The 19,953-nt window shown below is 38.2% G+C and overlaps 1 protein-coding gene across 4 annotated transcripts; it reads right to left on the bottom strand.

Annotated features, from left to right (window-relative positions):
• On the bottom strand, window positions 521-18,627 carry LOC110400702 (T-cell receptor-associated transmembrane adapter 1). 4 transcript variants are annotated; one of them, XM_021400865.1, is made up of 8 exons: window positions 18,475-18,627; window positions 12,394-12,637; window positions 8,160-8,280; window positions 6,352-6,465; window positions 4,638-4,674; window positions 3,036-3,097; window positions 1,989-2,047; window positions 521-1,262 (listed from the first exon to the last, which is right to left on the bottom strand). In XM_021400865.1, exons 4-8 carry the CDS (start codon window positions 6,455-6,457, stop codon window positions 1,002-1,004), a joined length of 525 nt encoding a protein of 174 aa, XP_021256540.1. In that variant the 5' UTR covers window positions 6,458-6,465; window positions 8,160-8,280; window positions 12,394-12,637; window positions 18,475-18,627; the 3' UTR covers window positions 521-1,001. The 4 variants fall into 4 exon arrangements, with proteins under 4 accessions (XP_021256540.1, XP_021256533.1, XP_021256541.1 ...); XM_021400858.1 differs by lacking the exon at window positions 8,160-8,280; XM_021400866.1 differs by lacking the exons at window positions 8,160-8,280; window positions 18,475-18,627 and adding an exon at window positions 12,744-12,985.

The following is a 19,953-nucleotide window of genomic DNA, read 5'->3' as shown; positions in this document are numbered from 1 at the left end:
AATAGAATGTTAGAAGGAATAATCCTCTGGCAGAGGCTGATTATTACAAATCATTTGCCAATATCATTACTTATTCTTGAATACAAATGAATACAGTTGTTGTGTTAGTAGAGGAGTGAAGATTTGAGATGTATGCTGATATTGCTCCCAAAAGGAAAGTGAGGATATATAAGAGTATTGTTAAATCTTCCTAGATGCAAAAGTACTGCTTTAAACAAATTATTTTCTAATTTCCTTTAGCTGTATTGTTTTATTACTGTAGACCAGGCATGTTCGACCCACAACCTCCAGGCTGCATGAAGCCCAAGACAGCTAGTAATTAGCTCTGCCCTCTGCCCCACGCTGTCATGGCTGGGGCTCTTCCCAACCGAGCAGTCGGAGCTAGCCCTGGGGGCGCCCCATCATTCAGCAACAACCAAAACATTGGCCCAAGACGATTTCTTTTCACTCAGCGCAGCCCAGGCAAGCCGAAAGGTTGGAAACCCATGCTGTAGACTATTCACCATAGGAAAATACGCAATTTTGAATGCAGATCCTTTTTTAATTGGGAAAACATCTGAATCCTTAAGTGTGCATATGTGAAACACCATTTCTTTCCAAAAGTACTGTTAAAACCTATGTAGAAGAATAGTCATAGTCTATGAGAGTTCTACAGGCAACTTAGTGGGTCTTCTGGGACTGTATGAAGGTTGCTAGTTGTTTTTAAACAAAGGATTAATTTTTACTTTACCATGCAGAAGCTGGTATCTCTGTGTTCACAGCTCCCTTTCGAAATGTATTCAGAAGGACAGGTCCTTTAAAATGGCAGCATGAACCTACAGCTATTTCTTGCTTAGTTCATAGATGTGCTTAGAAGATGATTTGGAACATTTCACTCAGCTGCTTCACACCATTGTTTGTTCTGTAAGTTTGCCAGGATACTATCTCTAGTGATTCACTGTTCCTCCAGAATGAATAAAGCAGATCTCACTTTGATTTCATATATGGTTCATGAAGCCACTTCAAATGTTCTCTCCATTTGTCCTATGAATCAAACCCATCAATCTTATGGGATCATCATGAATGGCTTCTACATTTGCTGTATTTTCAGCAGCCAGTTGCTCACTGTTGAGGTAAATGCTAACTTTGGAAGCCGTAATGGATTTAGATGATCTTTCATCTTCATTCTCTAATGGAGGGTCTTTCTTCCTCTTTGGTTTTCTGCGTTTTCCCTTGGCGCTGTGATCAAGTGAGGCATAACACATCTGATCAACTGATTCCACCTGGAAGGAAATTTACTTTATAATTAACATTCAGTAGTTGTATTTGCTTAAAAATTATGTCTAAGGCTTTGAGCATGTCTACATGGTAATCATAGTAGAGGCTAAGGTTTACCCAAACTAGCTGTAAATTAAGTTATTAAAAATGCAAATGATTAAGTTATGGCAGCACAGAAAACAGACGAATGTAACTTAATGATAACTGGCTAATATTTTTATAATTGTGGCAGAGAGGAAACCCTCTTCTGGGTATCATTTCAAAGATTCTCTGTGGGAAATAAGGACCGTTTATATAATCATTCCAAGTTCTTTGAGATGCGGGTCATTATTTGATCTGTTTTTCTTCACTGTTTGATTTATTAGAGTCCCATTCTTAGCAACATTTTTCACAGAGTTTGTGCAGGAAAAAAAAGTAATAATGGGTGATTCTTTTCTGCATATGTTATCAAATTTCCAGTGTAAAATATATGTTTTGTGTTTCCACTGCTCTCTGTGTTTTTCAAGCCAAATTGTTGAGCACTTTTGGCACTGGAGTTTTCATAGATGATTCTGTTTCTGTGAAGTTTATGAAAACAAATCTTTAGATAAGTAGGGAGAGATTGGAAATAACCCCTGATAAAATACCTGGAAAGCAGCTCAAAAATTGGTCTTAGGAATGCTTCAATTATAGACAGATACTCTGTGACAGACCACTCAGATTCAGAAATCCAAAATTAAAAGTAAAGATACCTGTAGTTCGTTAACTGGCCTTTGAGGCTGGGACTTCATCTGCTCGTAACAACATTCCTCTGTAATTTACCAAAGTAGAAAAGTATTTCAGTTATTAAGACACTCAGAATTAAAAGATCCAATTAACAAATCCTCTCTGTTACAGAAGTACCCTCTCATCCCCACCAGTTTACTTTGTTAGAAGTTTCACTTGTTTTGAAGTGACACACAGATATCACTAATGTCTTCCTGCCTAGAGAGGCAGTTAAGTAAGAAATTCTGACACGGATACTCTGAAGCAGAAAATAATGTTCTGTTCATGTGGGTGGATGGGAAGCTTCTCATTATTCCCTAAATGGACATCATTTGGGGCTGCTAGAACAGCTTCAGTTAAGAGTAACTTGACATACCAATGTATTTGTCAGTACAAGCAATATTTTCAGCTACAGAGCTATGCAGAGTCTAGTAGGCTTTGAGTGACATACCCTTGGCACGTCTATATTGAGCTGTAGTTATTATGATTTTACTGCCTCTAATCTGGTATGAGTTACCGCTGCAGAGGATTCTTCACTTTGGCCCAGTGAAGCAGACTGCCCACTGTCCAGCCACCGTGGGCTATACTTCAGCATTTCTGTTAACATCTTTGATTTGTGAATGGCCAGCACAGAGAGCAGGTATGTGCTACTTTCTGCTAGCTTCTCTGGGGGCACTGACTTTGGACAGGGGTCATTTGTGTTAGATCGCTTTGAACTGTGTGTGCCAAGAATGTTATTTAAATGGATGAAGCTTTACATACAGAAAAGCTCTTATTTTGAAGTATTTGACTGAACAGTACTGTTTGGACTATAAAAAGTCAAATTCAATACACAACCTCATCTTACAAATATTGCAATATGGTGACTTGATGTTGGCCCCACGTAGGTATCAGTAAGGCATTTTAAAAAAGGGAAAGATTCTCAGGGCTGCTGAGAAACACAGTATGTGTTGGTCAGTCTTCTTTTAATTCTGCATTTCTCATAGACACTGAATAGATACTGAATAGGCACATGTTCTTAAAATGAAGCTTACCTAAAATATCTTGACTGAGATTGCCATAAACTGGGTCATCTCCTGTGTAACAGTCATCATAGCTAGAATAGGAATAAAAAAATAATTTTAAATTGCTTCATAAACTTTATTTAGGATCCCACTATTCTACTCCTAACATTTTACACACACACAGCAGAAGTCTGTATGTGACCTAAAAATGAAGATGAGGGGACAGTAACACCAGCTTCACAAAAAAAAGGAGAAGAAATGACATCATTCATACTCTGAAGATAGATTTGTTATCGAGCTATGGATTGAATTTGTCTTTCCTGTAATTTTATTAAGTACAAAACTTATCTCAGTACTACAAAACTACTATTTGATGGAGTTCTGGAATATTAACAATCACTTAGAAATAGTGAAAAGCACTGTGGAGAGGCCTGAAAAAACTTCGCAGATCAGTGTACCCCATCTCCTACTTTATCTGTCTGGCATACCATATAATCATATGTGGTGGGAGTGGGGATTTAAATCTGATTTAGCTCACAACTGGTACCATGCACTGAAATCCAATAGACAACTGGAGTATGAAGTACAATCCTGGAGTACAAATTCTAGTTTGGTTTCATCCAAAAGGAATCCAGTTTGTGTCTTCTGAGACCATTTTGCAAGGCAAATGAAAACATTAAATCATGCTTTTAGGAGGGAATGTTCTTAAAAAGAACTAATATTGAACTAAAATTCTTACGTCAATGCACCTAGACAAGATGAAAGCAAAGTTCAGCTTTGAGTATTTAATGGCATTGTGTTTTGCTACCTGGTGTTTCTTGAAAATGTTTTCAAACATGTTTGTAAAAACGAGGATTGTTAGAGAGGTTCACTCTCTGATTCTATTGCATCTCTATCCCGTGCCTTGTCAAGAGGATGAAGTAATTAAATCTTATGCCACTTTATTTCAGTGGTGTTTTTCAGCTGAACAGGCAGTAACAAATAAAACAGGGACTTCCCAATTTCCAGGGAATATGTTAATGAGGATTGATTTTGGGGGGCAGGCAGCAGCTTTTGTGTTTTTTGGTTCAAGGGCCTGATATATTTGAGTTGAGATGAAATTCATTCCATCTCTGTTTTCCGCAGTGACTTTAATATGGAATAAGTGCAACGGGCTTGTGACACTCAGGAGTTGTCCAGCATCTGGAATCAATGCAAACAAACTGCTTTATTGCGTTGGAATGTAATGTGTAAAAGAAATGTTAATACAAATTATTGTTCCACAAGAATGAAATAACAGATTATAATTCCTTATTATTTTCTGAGTGTTCTCTTTACTATAGATTCAATGAATTCAAGCAATAAATAGTGCCTTAACACAATATATCATACTTCCTTCAGTATATAGGATTACCATATTAGCATGCAGTTTTTTATTCTTGATGAAATGCCGGAAAGACATCTCACCTACATAAAAATTTTTCCCCTGCTTTCTTACAAAAAAAATATTTTCATAACCATCCAGCTCTCCAGTATTTCCAGGCAGGCCACATAAGATACTGAATTTTCCTCTGTGCTGTCCCTCCAAAGACATCTATCATCATTTATTGCTTCTTTTACTCTTCTCAGAAAATAATTATTTATACAGCTTACCTTTGAGTGTTGTCTTCATTGTCTTTATACATTTTAGCTGAAAAAAATTTTTAAAAAGTGAACAGAAAATGAAACGTGCTGCTTAAGAACAATTCAGATAATTGTCTTAACTGACATGCTTTTGACTTCACTGTAGAGAGTGAAATTGAAAGCTCTGGCATCTAAGCACTTTCAGTTGTCCCCTGCTTCACTCAATTACTTTGGAATAATAATTTAAAAAACTGCTTGTGTTATGTTTCTGCACTGAGCCTACAGACTTTGTGTTAGTTTACAAGAAGGTCTTCAATCTCTATTTTGTTAAGCAAGATCAAATACAGTTCCTTCTCCCAAAAGTGTACTATAACGCATGGGATTAATTTCTTGTTTCCTCCTCTTTCTGCTTCTAACCGCTTTTTCTCTGCCTAGGGAGGCGCATCATGTGTTTATATTAGAAGATGAAAGGTTCATTTGTTTTACTGGCTCAGTTGCTCCTGTCTGTGAAAGGGAGAGATCTACAGATGAAGAAACTGAGGCAGAGAGATTTATTGCTAGAGTTTGATTAATAACTCAGGAATGCATGACTTTCTAACTTGTTATCCAGAACTCCAGAATATGCCATGGTAAAATTCTGATACCATGAATACTGCTGCATCAGCCAATCGGACTGCAACCTTGCTCAAGGTTAGTTTTGTAAATGACTGATTTTTCATCGCATGAATATCTGCCTAGTAACGCTAAAAGTCAAAAGAAAACAAAAAGACAACACCCTCCCCCCGTTCCAGAACACTCCAGCATCTCTTTTAATAGCCTGTCATACCAGTTCTCTTCTTCACTGTGATTACTGCTTATAGGCATAAGCCTCCTGCTTACCTAGATTATCTATGCATGTGAATATGTTTACAGTGGTTCAGTCTACCAGTGTTTGCCAGCCCATCCATATGCATGCAGCACAAGGTGCAGATTTCCCAGTGTAAAGGCACTTTTTCCTGAATGGGAATGGTGAGGATTGTACAGCTGATTGGTAGCACTGCCTTAGTCAGTTATGTGAAAAAACTTAGTACATTTTAACAAAAAACAGAGCATGACTATAGTCATCCTCTAACATAAATTAAACAAATTAATTCCATAAGTTAAACAAATTACTACTGTTATTGACACACTGGATTAGAAGCTATAATCCCACGATGAAAAACAATTTGATGTTTTTCTTTCTGAATAAACTGAACACAAAATTTTTATGACATCTGAAATTCAAATAAGCTTTTAGGAATTTGAAGAAAATACCGTTTTCTTAAATGTATTTTGTATTAGTACAGCTACCCAAAATAATTTTCAAATTTTAGTACATGTGTTAAATCAGTTGCATCAAAAATATTATTTAAAAGGGGAGTTATTGATCTTAAAAATACACTTTAAAGATAAAACATTAGCTAGAAATAAATTCTTTACCACATACGCATGCTGTTGGTTTGTCTTCAGAGGATGAATTTGGGTAGCTGTTTTTTGTAGTGTTTTTTTTCTTTTAGGCAGCTAGTAATCATCCTATAATCTTATCTGACTCTCCTAAAAATTTAAAAGTTACATCCTTACGACTAGAATCATTATTGTCAAAAGATAACTTTAAGATTCAAAAAAGCAGTTTGTTGGTTTGACATCTCCCAGAATCGATAGCATTCTCTGCAGATGTTTTCAAGCTCTCGAACTCCATCCCTTACAGAGAGACAATGTTACTTACCTTCTTTTTTCTTTTTCATATAGTGTGAAATATTCAATATCAATGAAAAAATCAGAGCCAAACTCAGAAAGGCCAAAACTCCCCAGACAGAATAGTGGCAGTCCATTCCTGTAGCTGAAAAAAAGTTGTTTTATAGTACGTGTCATCTAAAAATCACACTGTATTTTTTTGTGACTGGTTGATTTTTTTCTTCCTTTAATTCTTAAATTAAAAGAATTTTAATTAAATTTTTTTAATTAAAAGCTTCTATATTTTTCTCACACTGTGAGAGCCATAGCTATAAGAACTAAATAATTAATAACAAAACCAGCTGCTAAATAGTAAGATAACATCTGTAAACTTTTAACAGAGATGCTTTTTCACAGCAAATCAGAGTTTGGGATATTGGTTTGCCTGTAAAACACGGTAAAAATCAGAAATTGACAAGGAAAGAACAACCTCATTTTAATGAATAGCTTTGAAATTTTTCTAGTTTTCAGTAAATTTTTGCAAAATGTTAGAGTTTATGAATGAAGTTCAGAAGATGAAATCAGACAGAACTTCACTGGAAATTTCTCTCCGTGCAACGGCTTTCAAAGATTGGTTGTGCGTTTTCAGAGAATCATAGAATGGCCTGGGTTGAAAAGGACCTCAAAGATCATTGAGTTTCAGTCCCCCTGCTGAGTGCAGGGTCGCCAACCACTAGACCAGGCTGCCCAGAGCCACTTCCAGCCTGGCCTTGAATGCCTCCAGGGATGGAGCATCCACAACCTCCTTGGGCAACCTGTTCCAGTGCGTCACCACCCTCTGTGTGAAAAACTTCCTCCTAACATCTAACTTAAATCTCCCCTGCCTCAGTTTAAAACCATTCCCCTTTGTCCTATCGCTATTGACCCGTGTAAGCAGTCATTCCCCCTCCTGTTTATACGCTCCCTTCAAGTATTGGAAGGCCACAATGAGGTCTCCCCGGAGCCTTCTCTTCTCCAAATGCTTCTTGCTTTCTTGCATCTCCTGCTCAAGCCACTTATTCTTCTATCTTTACTCATATCTTTGCTCTCCTTCCTGAGAAAGCGAGTGATGTAGCATCAAAGGATGAGCAGAAAGTGGGAGCTGGACATCCCTGTGGACAGCTGCAGAGAAAACCCTCAACAGCTCCTGAAATATCTATACTAGGTGGCTCTGTTTCATTGAACAAAGCCTCCGTTTGCGCTAAAACTGCCTCTTCCTGAAGTCCTGTTAGAAATACAAGAAGGAACTCATACTCAATATATTTTGTCATTTAACTAATTCATCCATTAATATAGCTCATACGAATTTTGCATCACAAACGTTTCTGATGACAATAGACTAATTGTCACTGTCTGATGGCCAAAATGATCAGCATTGCCGCAAATGGCCTATGAAACCTTTCCTTGACAGCAGACATACTAAGCCGAATACCTGGGTGAAACGAGCATGAATCTAAATTTTTCACTTTCCCTTGAGGCATGTTTCATGTTCTTCTAGATTTGAAGTGCTTGAAATAAATTCTAGACTTAATAAGTAATGAACTCCACTAATAGCGCGCAGAAAAGTGTGGCAGCAGCAGAGCAGTCAGCGGGAGAGCTTAGATGATACTGTCAGAGCGAGATTCAAGCACGTCTATAGTATTCCCATTTGTTTTTGATATAGCTGGATTCCTTCAGGAGCTTAAGATTTTAATTACTTCTTAGAGGAAAGCTGATGTGAAGAAATATTGGACTATGCATTCCGACGTTGTAGGAGGGACAATGTATTGGTCCTGCTGAAAATAGAGAGGATTGCTCTTCGGCTCACTGGCTCCAGCTCACCTTAGGAAGTGTCCCTTCTGTTTTCTGTTCCCTAATTATGCTGGTGTTGCCAAAGATCTTTTAGTTTTCTTTTATTCCAATCCACAGATGTTCTTGTGACAATGAAACAAGATAAATAATCCTAGGTGGAGAAAAATCGGGTCACATGAGCTAAGGTGCAGCTTTTCTTCCTGGTCAGAACTCTTCTCAAAAGAACAAAACAGAACAAATAAGCTGTACCTTTCTGACAGATTTATAGCTTTTCTTCACATAGTCCTTCCAATGGACATTTAACCTTCCCTTTAAATTAAATATTCAATATTCCCCCGTTTCTTTTCTCCTACTGTAGTTCTCCCGAAGCAACTTGAGGGCTCTCCATAACCGCAATAACACTTTTCATGCTGTGAAACATTTTATTGCAGTGAGATACAGACATTTAAGACAAGAGGAAACACCCCCATGAGGCAGCTATGCATTCGCATTTTACAGAGGAAGAATTAAAAGGGATGTCTCACCTTGTGAAGATGTTATTACCTCAAAAACAACCCATGCTTGGAACCTATTTACTGCAGGTCTACAAAATTTGCATCCTATGCAACCTGCCCAAAACTACTAGTAGTCTACATCAAAGCCAGGACGTTTAAGGCCGGTGCAGTGCCTAAATAATGTCACCTTTCCTCCTTCCCTTCTATCTTTTTTGACATGATTGTCTTTCATTTTTCCTGTGTTCATTTCTTATTGCTTTTCCTAAAAACCATTGATCAATGCACAGAAGCAATACTGTGGCCTGCGAGAAGGGAACATGCACCTGTGATAGAAACTACTACCCTATGAATCATTAGAATAAAAAGAGGAAGTAGATTCCCAACATAGAGCTTGGACCTGAGTTCATAACAACTTCTTAGTGATGAGTTCAATGTTGGACTAAATGACCTTAGTGATCTTTTCCAACATTTACAGATTCTATGTTCCTTGGTATTGAAGGTTATACTTTATTTGTGTGTTTCAGGAATTCCATTTTTCCCTGGTGTTTCCAGAATAGGAGGAGAATTCTTAATTGATGTGAAGAAGGCAATCAAATTTCTGAGGACAAGCAGGGTGTTTTTCATAGTTTAGCTTCTCAGTTAAATTGGAATTACTGACTTGAAAAAAATAAAGGTTGGCAAAATGTTATTTCTCTAGGGCTTTCAAACTATTAAAGCAAAACAAAAGACCTAAAATATGAATTTTTAATAAAATGTACTAATTTTTTAAAATATACAAACGGTAGCTCTTTCTTATACGTGGTTTGGAAAAATGCATGGGTTTGAGGAGGGGTAGAAACAACAGTATAATTTATTCCTAGCTGAACATCACTTAGATTATTTTAAAATTAATTTCTTAAATTTCTGATTCCATCTGCCTGTATTTCAGTTGATTTCAGAGATTTTTCTGTTATATCTTAGCTTTACAGATACACCACTCCCAGCTCTTGTCCAACTGGTCTTTTACTACCTTTATATTTGTTACCAGTATACTAGCTATTTACAATTGCATTATTTAAATACTTTGACAACTGCAGCAATAGAAGGAAAACTTGTGTGAAGAACAGTTTGTCTCCTCAGATAACTGCGCTGCTGTCTCTGTATGTTGTGATATCTGATATAATCTGTGGCAGCAATTCATTATGCTAAAGACAAAAAGATAACACAAGCGTGGATGGAGAACAAGAAATAAAGAGAAGTCTAATTGTAGCTAAGAGTATTCTGAAATAGTTTTATTCCATTATCTAATTTCAATTCTAATTCATCTATTATCAAATACAACAAAACCAGATATATTGTTTTTAAATTACATATTTATTCTAAAGTGTTCAGGACTTTTTCACTCAAATTTTACAAAAAAAAATTTTTGTATCTCTGGGGAAAAAATCCTAAGAATGGAATTAATGGAATAGTATACTATGATTCTAACGGGGTAAGTTCAATTTCCATGAGAGTTTCCTGTGATCGACTTTCCTGTCTCAGTCAGACTAAGAGTAATAGTTGTTTTTTCAGAAGAAATCATATTGAGTGTTCTTAAAGGAACGTGCTCCACGATGAAAGATAGGAGTGCATGGGATAGCCAAAGATTTCATGAGGACAATTCTGGTTTTAATTCAGGAGAGGCTGGGAAGTGGGGGGAGTACTATATTTACTCTTCACAAAGACATCCGTTATTTGAATACCTAATACCAGAATCTCTACATTCTGGAAACATTCTTATTCTGCTGTTCTTTCATCTCTAGTTCCGAAACAGGGTCAAACTTGGAGGTGTATCGGGTAAACCTTCTGCATTAGGTAATACACACTGTATGGATTTATTTATTTATTTTTATTTTTCAGTAAATTTTTATTTTTGAGGCTTTAGAGATGGGGTTACTCGCGTCCTCTTAGTATATGTTAAACTGCTCCAAGCAAGTGGTACCGTATTCAATCAACAAAACACAGGCACTGGAAAGCCTTTCTAAGTACACAGTTAATTGTATCTTATTTAATTTTTAAGTCTCTTGGCTGCTTTCTCCACCAACAGCTATAAGACATAGGAATAAATAAGCATTTGTTGGCTTGTTTCTAGGTTTTTTGTTTGTTTGTTTGTTTAGAGTCCATTCTGCTATTATTAGAGTGGGAGTAAAAGGCAAAAAGAAAAAGTTTACCCTCAGCAAGTTATCTGATGTCACTGAGCTGAGCTATGTAGTTGACCCAATATAAGGAAGAGATGCTATCCAGAGGGACCTGGACAGGATTGCAAAGTGGGCCATGAGAATCTAATGAGATTCAGCAAGGCCAAGTGCAAGGGGCTGCACCTGAGCTCAGGGAATCCCAGGCATGTGTGCAGACTGGGTGAAGAACAAATGGAGAGCAGACTCGGGGAGAAGAACCTGGGGGTCCTGGTGGATGAAAAGCTGGACATGATCCAGCAGTGTGCATTTGAAGGCCGAAAGGCCAACAGTATCCAGTGCTGCTTCAAAAGAGGGGTGGCCAGCAGGGAGAGGGAGGTGACTGTCCCTCTCTACTCCGCCCTTGTGAGGAAAATTTTTAACTCATAGTATAGTGAGGCACTGGAACAGGCTGCCCAGAGAAGCTGTGGGTGCCCATTCCCTCAAGGCGTTCAAGGCCAGGTTGGATGGGGCCCTGGGCAGCCTGATCTGGTGGGTGGCAGCCCTGCCCACTGCAGGGGGTTGGAGCTGGGTGGGCTTTAAAGTCCCTTCCAACCCAAATCATTCTATGGTTCTATGACAAAAGCCAAAACCAAAACACTCTAATCTTTCCAGGATGAATTTCTGCAATTCTGCAATTATTGCAACTTGAAGGAATGAGCATAGTCATCCTTTCCTAATCATGTACTTACCTTTTGGTGAAAGGGGCCAGATTCTACAATTTGGGGCTAGATATAAGTATTTATTCTCCTAACAGTATGTGAATATGTAGCAGAAAATACTAAGATCCATTCTATCATTTTCTAAAGTATTTTATTTAGGGAATTCATCAGAAGGGGTAACAGGAAAATACAGTTTTTCTGCTACACTTTCCTACTGACGAGAAACAAGAGACAGGGAATACAGATAACTGTCTAGCAAGAGTTGCTTAACAACATGCCATCTATGGTATCAACTCATAAACCTACTTGTGTGAATGTCTACTTGATCACTACCAAATTTTAGAAGATAAGCTGGAGTGCAAAATGGCTAGTTTCACCTTGTTTCTTTTTGTATATTTTTCAGTGAGACAAAATTAGTTTTCCTATCTCCAATTAAATGATGAGATAAATAATATTCTATACTAATGACCTCTACTAAAAAGAAACCTATTAAGAGTTTGATGAATGTTAAATTAACGTTAATAATGCTTCCACCTGTGTGAGCTTTTAAGACAGGATTAATTCACCAGAAAGGATTCCTTAAACTGCAATTAATTAGTGCACAACTAATTGCTTTGTAAGATATCAACTTCGTACTTCAGAAGATAAGCACACCATAAAATAAGAAATCCTCAGCTTAGTAAATGTTTTAAGCACAAAACTGATGCAAATGCTTAGTCTTCCTCAACAAGTCTTTGTGCTTTTGCCCACTTTGCTGAAGATTAAGGAAGGTTTAAGCGGTTGATGATGGTTCATCCTCATCGTTACTCTTATTATTAATAACTTGACTTCAGAACACTGGACCAGTAGTCAACCAAAATACGTTTCTACCGTTCCGTTGTTTCCGAGTTTATAATACTAAAAATACAAGACTTACCTGATCACGCTGCTTGTAGGAATGCCCCACACCTCTTTATCCAACAGAAAATTGATTTATATTATATTGGTAGGCTTTGGATGATCTTTTATATCGGACTTGGCAGCACGAATCTATCTCTGGAGTTGCCGTCAATCTCAAAGGGCTCTAGTCTTGTCTTCACCTGCTTTCTTACAAACAGGAAGTGTAGCTCAGGCTTTTACAACTTCGCTAGCAAACTGACAGTCTCATTGATCATACGATTCTGAGAGGGAATAAAATATTTATATGTACACTTGCATGTAATATCCACCCATCTTGCCACAGAAGAGCATGTAGAGGACTATTTGTTCAATTTATATGATACAAACCTACTTTTGTAGGACCCAAACTGTCAGGCATCTTGTTTTGCTGTTATGTTGAATTCCACGAAAGTATTTGGATGCCTGTTAAACTAAACTACAGAAATATTTTCCATAGGAATGTTATTTGACTCTTTCTGTCTTGCGTTTTCTAAATCAAGTCTGGAAAATCTTTTGCCAAGAGAGCCTACAGTTTTGAAAAAAATAAAAAGATGCAGTGGCGCAATGTAGAAGTTATATCATTGACAGCTTTTCTCCCACTGTTCTTTCAAGTCTATGAATCTGAGCCAGTGATCAAAAGCAAGTTGTGGATTGAGAAAGTAAATCAGCACGTGGCTTACCATGAACGTTTGTTTTTAAATTTAATGAAACATGCCCGTGTTTGCTCAAGAAGCCATTTTATTTTCAGAACTGCAGTAACTTCTTCCAGAGGAAGCCAGCTTGTACAGAACTGCTGAAGAAACTTTCTTTTAAATTCTGAGAATTTGTGTGGTTTTGGTTTTTGCTGATTTTTTTTCTTTGTTTTTTTTTTTTTTTTCAGAGCAGTTGATTTTATTTCCAATTATGCATAATGTAGAAGTTGGAAGGGTTGCTTAAGAAAAAAAGTGAATCTGTTGTCTATGTTTATCTTTTTGGAATACATGCATTTAAGTTGTCCTTACTGTAATCTAAGGAACAATGCAAGGGAGTTCTCTTTGAAAAAGGCTCTCATAGGAGGAAATGTCCTTGGCAGCATATGTTTATTTGAGATGCTATTGCTTTTAGATATTATTTTTATATTAACTGCCTTAGATCAATGCTTAAGAAATAATTTACTGATTTAGCATTCTATGCAGGTGCAGGTTAGTCTTAATATGATAGACTATTTCATTTGAGTACAAAGGCAAGAACAGCTCTTAACTACTCGGAGCTTTATCAGAATGAAATGCATTGATAATGAGAAATTATTCTAGAAATAATGAGCATTATTTTTGCGGCTGTAAATATCTTGAAAAATTGCATGAAAAATGACATTTTAAAATGGTCATAGCTTTGGTGTTTGCTAGCTACTAAATTTAGACACCCTACTCATTAATAATTAAAAATAATTTAAAAAATAAAAATAATATTTATCTCAGTATTAAATGAAAAAACATATGTTCATCGCATTTCATTGAAAAATGGGATTTAGAATGAGTGCTCTTCTCAATAAGTGATGCATGCTATGATCTGAAGTCTAAACTGAAGTTTTCAACATAAAAAAAGATCCAATTCTGTGAAATGCTGATTGCAATTAATATATTTGAAAGTAAAGGGTTTGTCATGAGCTTAGGGAACGAGGACATGACCAGTTATAACAGCTGGATTTAGCAGCTCCATGTTGCAGGCTCGGGTGAACAGAAGAGTCCTGAAGCCACGTGATGAGAGTATGCAACTCAAAAAGAGGTCTTTAGTGAAGAAAAAGAAGGATCTTGAATTGAGCGAGAAGATGGAAATAGATAGTGGGGAAACACATATTGTGTAAATAGAGACAGCTACTTAGTTACTCAGCTAAGAGTGTGAGGAGTAAATCTGAGATCTGCAGAGGATTCAGAATGAATTGCTTATCAGCCTGAACAAGAAGCTTACAAGGAATAAACTCCTTTGGAGATAATTAGGGACATAATGGTTAGGTGAATAGTGAGAATGCAGCAGAGGATTTCTGGGCCTGCAGGCCTGGTAGCATGTTAATAAGAGCTAATCATTGTTGTTCAGCAGCATCTTTGGCTGCAGAAGCAAAGTCTGTTGGATTAGGCTTGAGTTTGATAAGCTCTTCTGGGCAGCCTGCAACACACTGCAAGTTCTGTTAGATAGCAAGATTTCACTGCAGGCTCTGAAATCTGTAATGAGTATGTCTTCTTACTTCTTTTTCCTGTCTTTCATACCTGTGCTAAGTAGAAAACCAGCAACCTCCTTAAAATGCTGTTACTCCGGACAGTAAAGGCAAGAACAAATTGTGCCTAATTTTAGAAAGCCATCACAAAATAGTGCCACTCCATCCGCATCTACTGTGTACAAAGATGTTTCCTCTGGTTTTGAAGTCCCTGAGCTAAGCTGCTGGGTGCATATTCAGGGGAGGTATCTTTTGCTGCTGAACTACTTACGCGATCATTGGCAAACATGCTGCTGGTGTCTTCAAGATATGAATCGTGTCAAATGGGCTTCTGATTTGGTTGGGAATGGTTCTTGTTACATAAGTTCTCCAAAAGGGTAAACAGTACTATTAAATATCTTTGTTCATAGGCATATATGAAGGAGTAAGTCTGTGCTCAGTTGGAGTCAGATTAACAGTACAGTTTGACAGAAGACTTGGATGGTCACGTGAAGCTGACTGAGAGATCACTTGACAAAATAACAAAGAGGTTATGAAGTAGTATATTCTTGGCTGTTTTAGGGAAAGGAAACAGAAGAATCCTAAAGCAGGTATGAAAGGCAACTTGGTATTTAGAAGAGAGATGAGTCTTGAATTGATTCTTAACTGAGCCTTTCTAAGCTTGATACTAGTGATATTGATATTGATGTTAGGAACAAAGCAAAAAAATAGAGTAAGTAGTATGTTACAGATCTGGGTTTATTTTCTTGAAAATCTGTTGTGATAGCTACAGAATGGAATAAGTTACAGGTTCTGGTAGTTTTTTTCTGTTAAGTACTCGTGTTCTAGGTAATGGTAACTTGTGCTTACCGTGAAGTTCATTAAACTTGTATGATAGGCATCTGTTGCACATATGGAATTGGAAGGTTTCTGCACATTTTTGAGGAGGGAGATATAATGGCAGCAGCCAAATGTGTGGTAGACATCTATGATAGCTGCTCTGAAAGCAGTGCCTCCTATGTTATTATCTTGGCTCACGACATTAGAGGCAGATGTTGGTGGTATGGCAGTAGAGGTTGAACCTTCCCACAAATATTCCCTTACATGTTCTTACTGCATGACAGATGGCAGCAGAGGGGCAATCTGACAGAATGGCATCTGACATAGAAGTGCATATGAAGCAAAGGTGTGTCACTGAATTCCTCCATGCAGAAAAAATTATACCACTGACATTCATCGATGCTTGCTGAATGTTTCTGGAGACCAAACAGTGGATGTGAACGCAGTGAGGCGATGGGTGGTGTGTTTCAGTAGAGATGACAGCAATGTGAAAAACAAAACATGTTCTAGACAGCCGTGAACAACTGTATGTACAGCTATGTCACACCACAAAATGAAGAGCATCTCTCATCAGCTCATCCACACAAATCAGCCAATGGTGACTATGTTGAAAAATATGTTTTTGTAGCTGAGAGTTTGCTCTATCAAATAGTGTTATTGTGCTCTTTGTACCTGTTGTAGTTTCCATGGAAATAAATAGAAGGTATTACTTTCAGAGCAACCCACATATATCCAATTTCTATGATGAGCTATCTGGCCATTGCTACAGAACATGGAGCTGAGACAGTGGCTGATTAAGGAAAAATTGCTGAGACCCAGAGGAGGTCAGCTGTCTTGCAGAAGCAAGGCTATTATTGGAACTTAAATGTTTAAAGTGCTTTTCTGGTTCTGGATGTCCTCTAGCAGGATGGAACTTTTACTGTGGCTGCAATCCATAACAGTTTCCAGCACTCTTTGCCAAGCCTGGAATTTTCTGTGTGTGACTGAAAATCTCTAGGGAAAAGTGTTTTCAGCCATATTGACCTGAAAGTCTTTTAAGGGTTTGCACTTCCCTTTTCATCAAGACATCAAAAAGCCCTCCTTATTTTCAATTGAGAACGTTTTTGCTGTCCCCAATTCTGGGGACTGCCCTATCTGTTTCTTAGAAAATGAGTACTAAAACAGAACATAACATTTTTCAAATGTAGTTGGAGAGGCAGTTGAGTTGGCACAAGGTTCAAATACATTTGACTTGTTATATCCATGTCTCCTATTTACTGAAGAACTCGTTTAGATCAGTACATTTTTTGTGATATGTTCACGTTGCCAGCAAGTGGTACTTTTTGAAGACCTCAGAATGTACATTTATTCTAACTTTCTGAAGGTGAAATAAATTGCACAACTGACAATAGAATCAGGCCTCACGTGCTAACTTTCTCTATCACTATTCAAATTACAGGGTTTCTGTTAAAAATATGTTGTGGTTTCACCCAGCAGGTAGCTCAGCACCACACAGTCATTAGCTCACTCCCTTCCGGTGGCATGAACTCATGGGTTGAGATAAAAACTGTTTAATAAGACAGAAAAGGAAGAGGAAAAAAAAAATAACAGTAATGATATTAACACATACATATATATGTATACATATTGTACATATATATAGGTATATGCAAAACATGTATATGTGTGTATGTATACAAAACAGGTGATGCACAAAGCGACTGCTCACCATCCACTGACTGATGCCCAGCCATTCCCCCAGCAGTAGCTGTCTACCAGGCCAACTCCCTGCTGTTTTTCAAGTTTTTCCATATGATGTCATATGGTATGGAGTATCCCTTTGGCCAGTTTAGGTCAGCTGTTCTGGTTCTGCCCTTCCCAGCTCCCTGTGCCACCCGGCCCCCTTGCTTGGAGGACAGTACGAAGAACCAAGAAACCGGAGCATCCTTGGCTCTGTGCAGCACTGCTCAGCAACAACTAAAACATCGGTGTGTTATCAACAGTGTTTTTCTCCTATAGCCAAAACATAGCATCATACCAAATACGATAAAGGGAAAAAGCAAAAACTATGTCTCAACTTCACCCCAGGACAAAATGATGTCATTTTTGATGACAAATGGTGCAGTGGAAAACCCCTTTGCAAAGAGTGAAAGATACTGGTTGCAGTAAAAGTACAAAAAAAATGTAGATAATCCTGCAAGATCTAAATGACCTTTCTGTTTCAAGAGGGGGCTATTATAAGTCTTCTCTGATCTGCTAGGGAAAGCAAATAACTATAGCAGAAATGCTTTGAGGGGAGCTCATGCTAAAGCGTCGTCTACATTGCCTCTAATCTCATGAACATATCAAGGAAGTAGCACCGTTCTTTAAGCCTTAGCATGTAGCTCTTTGCTTAGCTTGCAGGTGCAGACCTGGTGTACCATCAGTAGTAACAAGAAATGAGCAGCAGCACTGGCATGAAGTTGCTGCCAGCAGAGAGAAAGGCCTTTCAAGCCAGCCTCAAATGCTGCAGAGAGTGATTCTGACTAATACAGTGAATCTCTGCACTCACGTTAAAATTAATCGGTGTCTTTTTTGCGCTGTAGACAACGTTGTGAATTTTGCTGTTTTATCTTAAACCACTGCTAAGCACAATGCTATCTCATTAATTGCCCTGAAATTATGGCTCCTATTACAAGCAGTATCATGGGTTTCCTGTGGGGAAACCGCAGGTTATTTTTGTCCGAATGCTACAAAACCTTATTATCAAAGACTAAAGAGGGATAGCAAGAGAAAACTTCTTATCTTGGTAATTCTGCACTGTCAAAATTTCCACTGAAAGCTAACGCTGCACTCTTGTGCAGCTTTGGGTGGGATTTTTCGTGTTGCGTGATGTGAAATTGCTAAGCAGTCTCTGCACAAGGCAAATTGAACAGACTGTTTGCATCCCTTCATCCCAAACCTGCAGAAGTGCGGCTTTTTCACTGAGCTCATTTTATTTTCTGCTCAGAAAGCTGCTGTATTCTGAGGGAGATGTAATGTCTGATGGTGTTTCTTTCAAAAGCCATGAGAAAAATGAATTTCCTAGCAAAGTTGATATAATCCACTTACCTGGATTTTTGTAATTCCCCTTTGACACACAACCTGTGTTATCAATGAAGGGTTTGCGTTGACTCTTCCCTGGGCTTTGGCCTAATTCCTCTTCTGGACACAGTGAAACTTCTGAGCTCTTTAGGAGCTGCTGGAGACCCAGGGCAGGCTGTCCTGTTGGGGTATTGTTAGAAGTCAGATTCCTCTGTCTCTGTGTCTGCTCCCACCTCCCTTTATCACAGAATCATAGAATCACCAAGGTTGGAAAAGACCTCTAAGATCATCCATCCAGTCCAGCCATCTACCTATCACTAATATTTCCCACTAAACCATGTCCCTCAGTGCAACATCTAAAGCAACTGAGTGCCCTTGTTTCCTGCTCTACCATCCCCTCTCTTTATATCCTTGTAGGACACAGCTCCCCCACCATGACACATTTGCTGAAGGGCAATAGGAGCACCATGGCACCAGGAGTCAATGGACGCATTTGTGGGCATGAGTCTGTAAAGTCAGAGACAGTAAGGAGGAAACAAAAAAAAAATGATAATTCATGTGCCTGCCTCAGTCTACTCTCTGTGGTTGCATGCACTTACTGATAAGCCCAGGCATCTCTGCAGCGCAGCTGAATATCAGTGAGATCTCATAGACCTGACCTGTGTGCATGTATGTTGAGATAAAGACTTGGAGTAGTAACTATATAGACAGCTCTTGAAAAGTGGTCAGTGATGCATGACAGTGGTGAATTTGATCTGAATCACTCAACTACTAAACCTTTCGGATTAATAGTGTTGTGGTTCCATCCCTCTATTCAAAAAAATATCTGCTAAGCAGATAAAAGCACTTGTTTCACCTCATACACAGCTGTTAAAAAAAAATTGTTTTCTTACTACTTCCTGCTCAGCAGTGAGTTTGGGTACAGGAAAGAAAGCGTGTTCTAGTTTCCTTGTAGTAAAAACTGTCAGCGATTAGCATTTGTTAAGAAGAGCACAGGTGCACAGAAAATGGCTGTCTTGTTTCTCAGAGCATTGCAGGTCTATGGAGTGATTCTCCACTACTGACACACACATTCTGACATTTCTCAGAGGACAGAGAAAGTATTATATACTTTTAAAGTGGGTTTTTTGGAGTCTTAGGTCGAAGTCTCTGGACACAGTAGGCAGGATGTGGACTTGAACGTCTATCCCTTTGTGTTTGCTGAAAAATGAGGTTATGGGCTCATCGTAGAGGCCTTATTTTGTCACAAGCAAAGGTTGTGTCTTTGGAGGAGCAACGTGTCCCAAGTGTCACACATTCCACCGAGCTCCCTGTCCAAGGAGCTGACCTCCACCCAGTACTATGGCATTGCTGGGAAACTGATGGGCTCTAGGTGAGCTCTGTTCTGGCCACTAAGTTTTGTTTCTAATCTAGGGCACTACATCTTTCTATCCATGTCTGTTGGTTAATGACTCTTATTTTGAGTCTAATTAACTAGTTAAGTACTTTTCTCTTTTTTGAAAATGT

Source organism: Numida meleagris, chromosome 1 (genome assembly GCF_002078875.1).
Source record: "Numida meleagris isolate 19003 breed g44 Domestic line chromosome 1, NumMel1.0, whole genome shotgun sequence".
Taxonomy (NCBI): domain Eukaryota; kingdom Metazoa; phylum Chordata; class Aves; order Galliformes; family Numididae; genus Numida; species Numida meleagris.
Note: the sequence above shows the minus strand (reverse complement) of the source record. Positions and strands in the feature narration are given on the sequence as shown.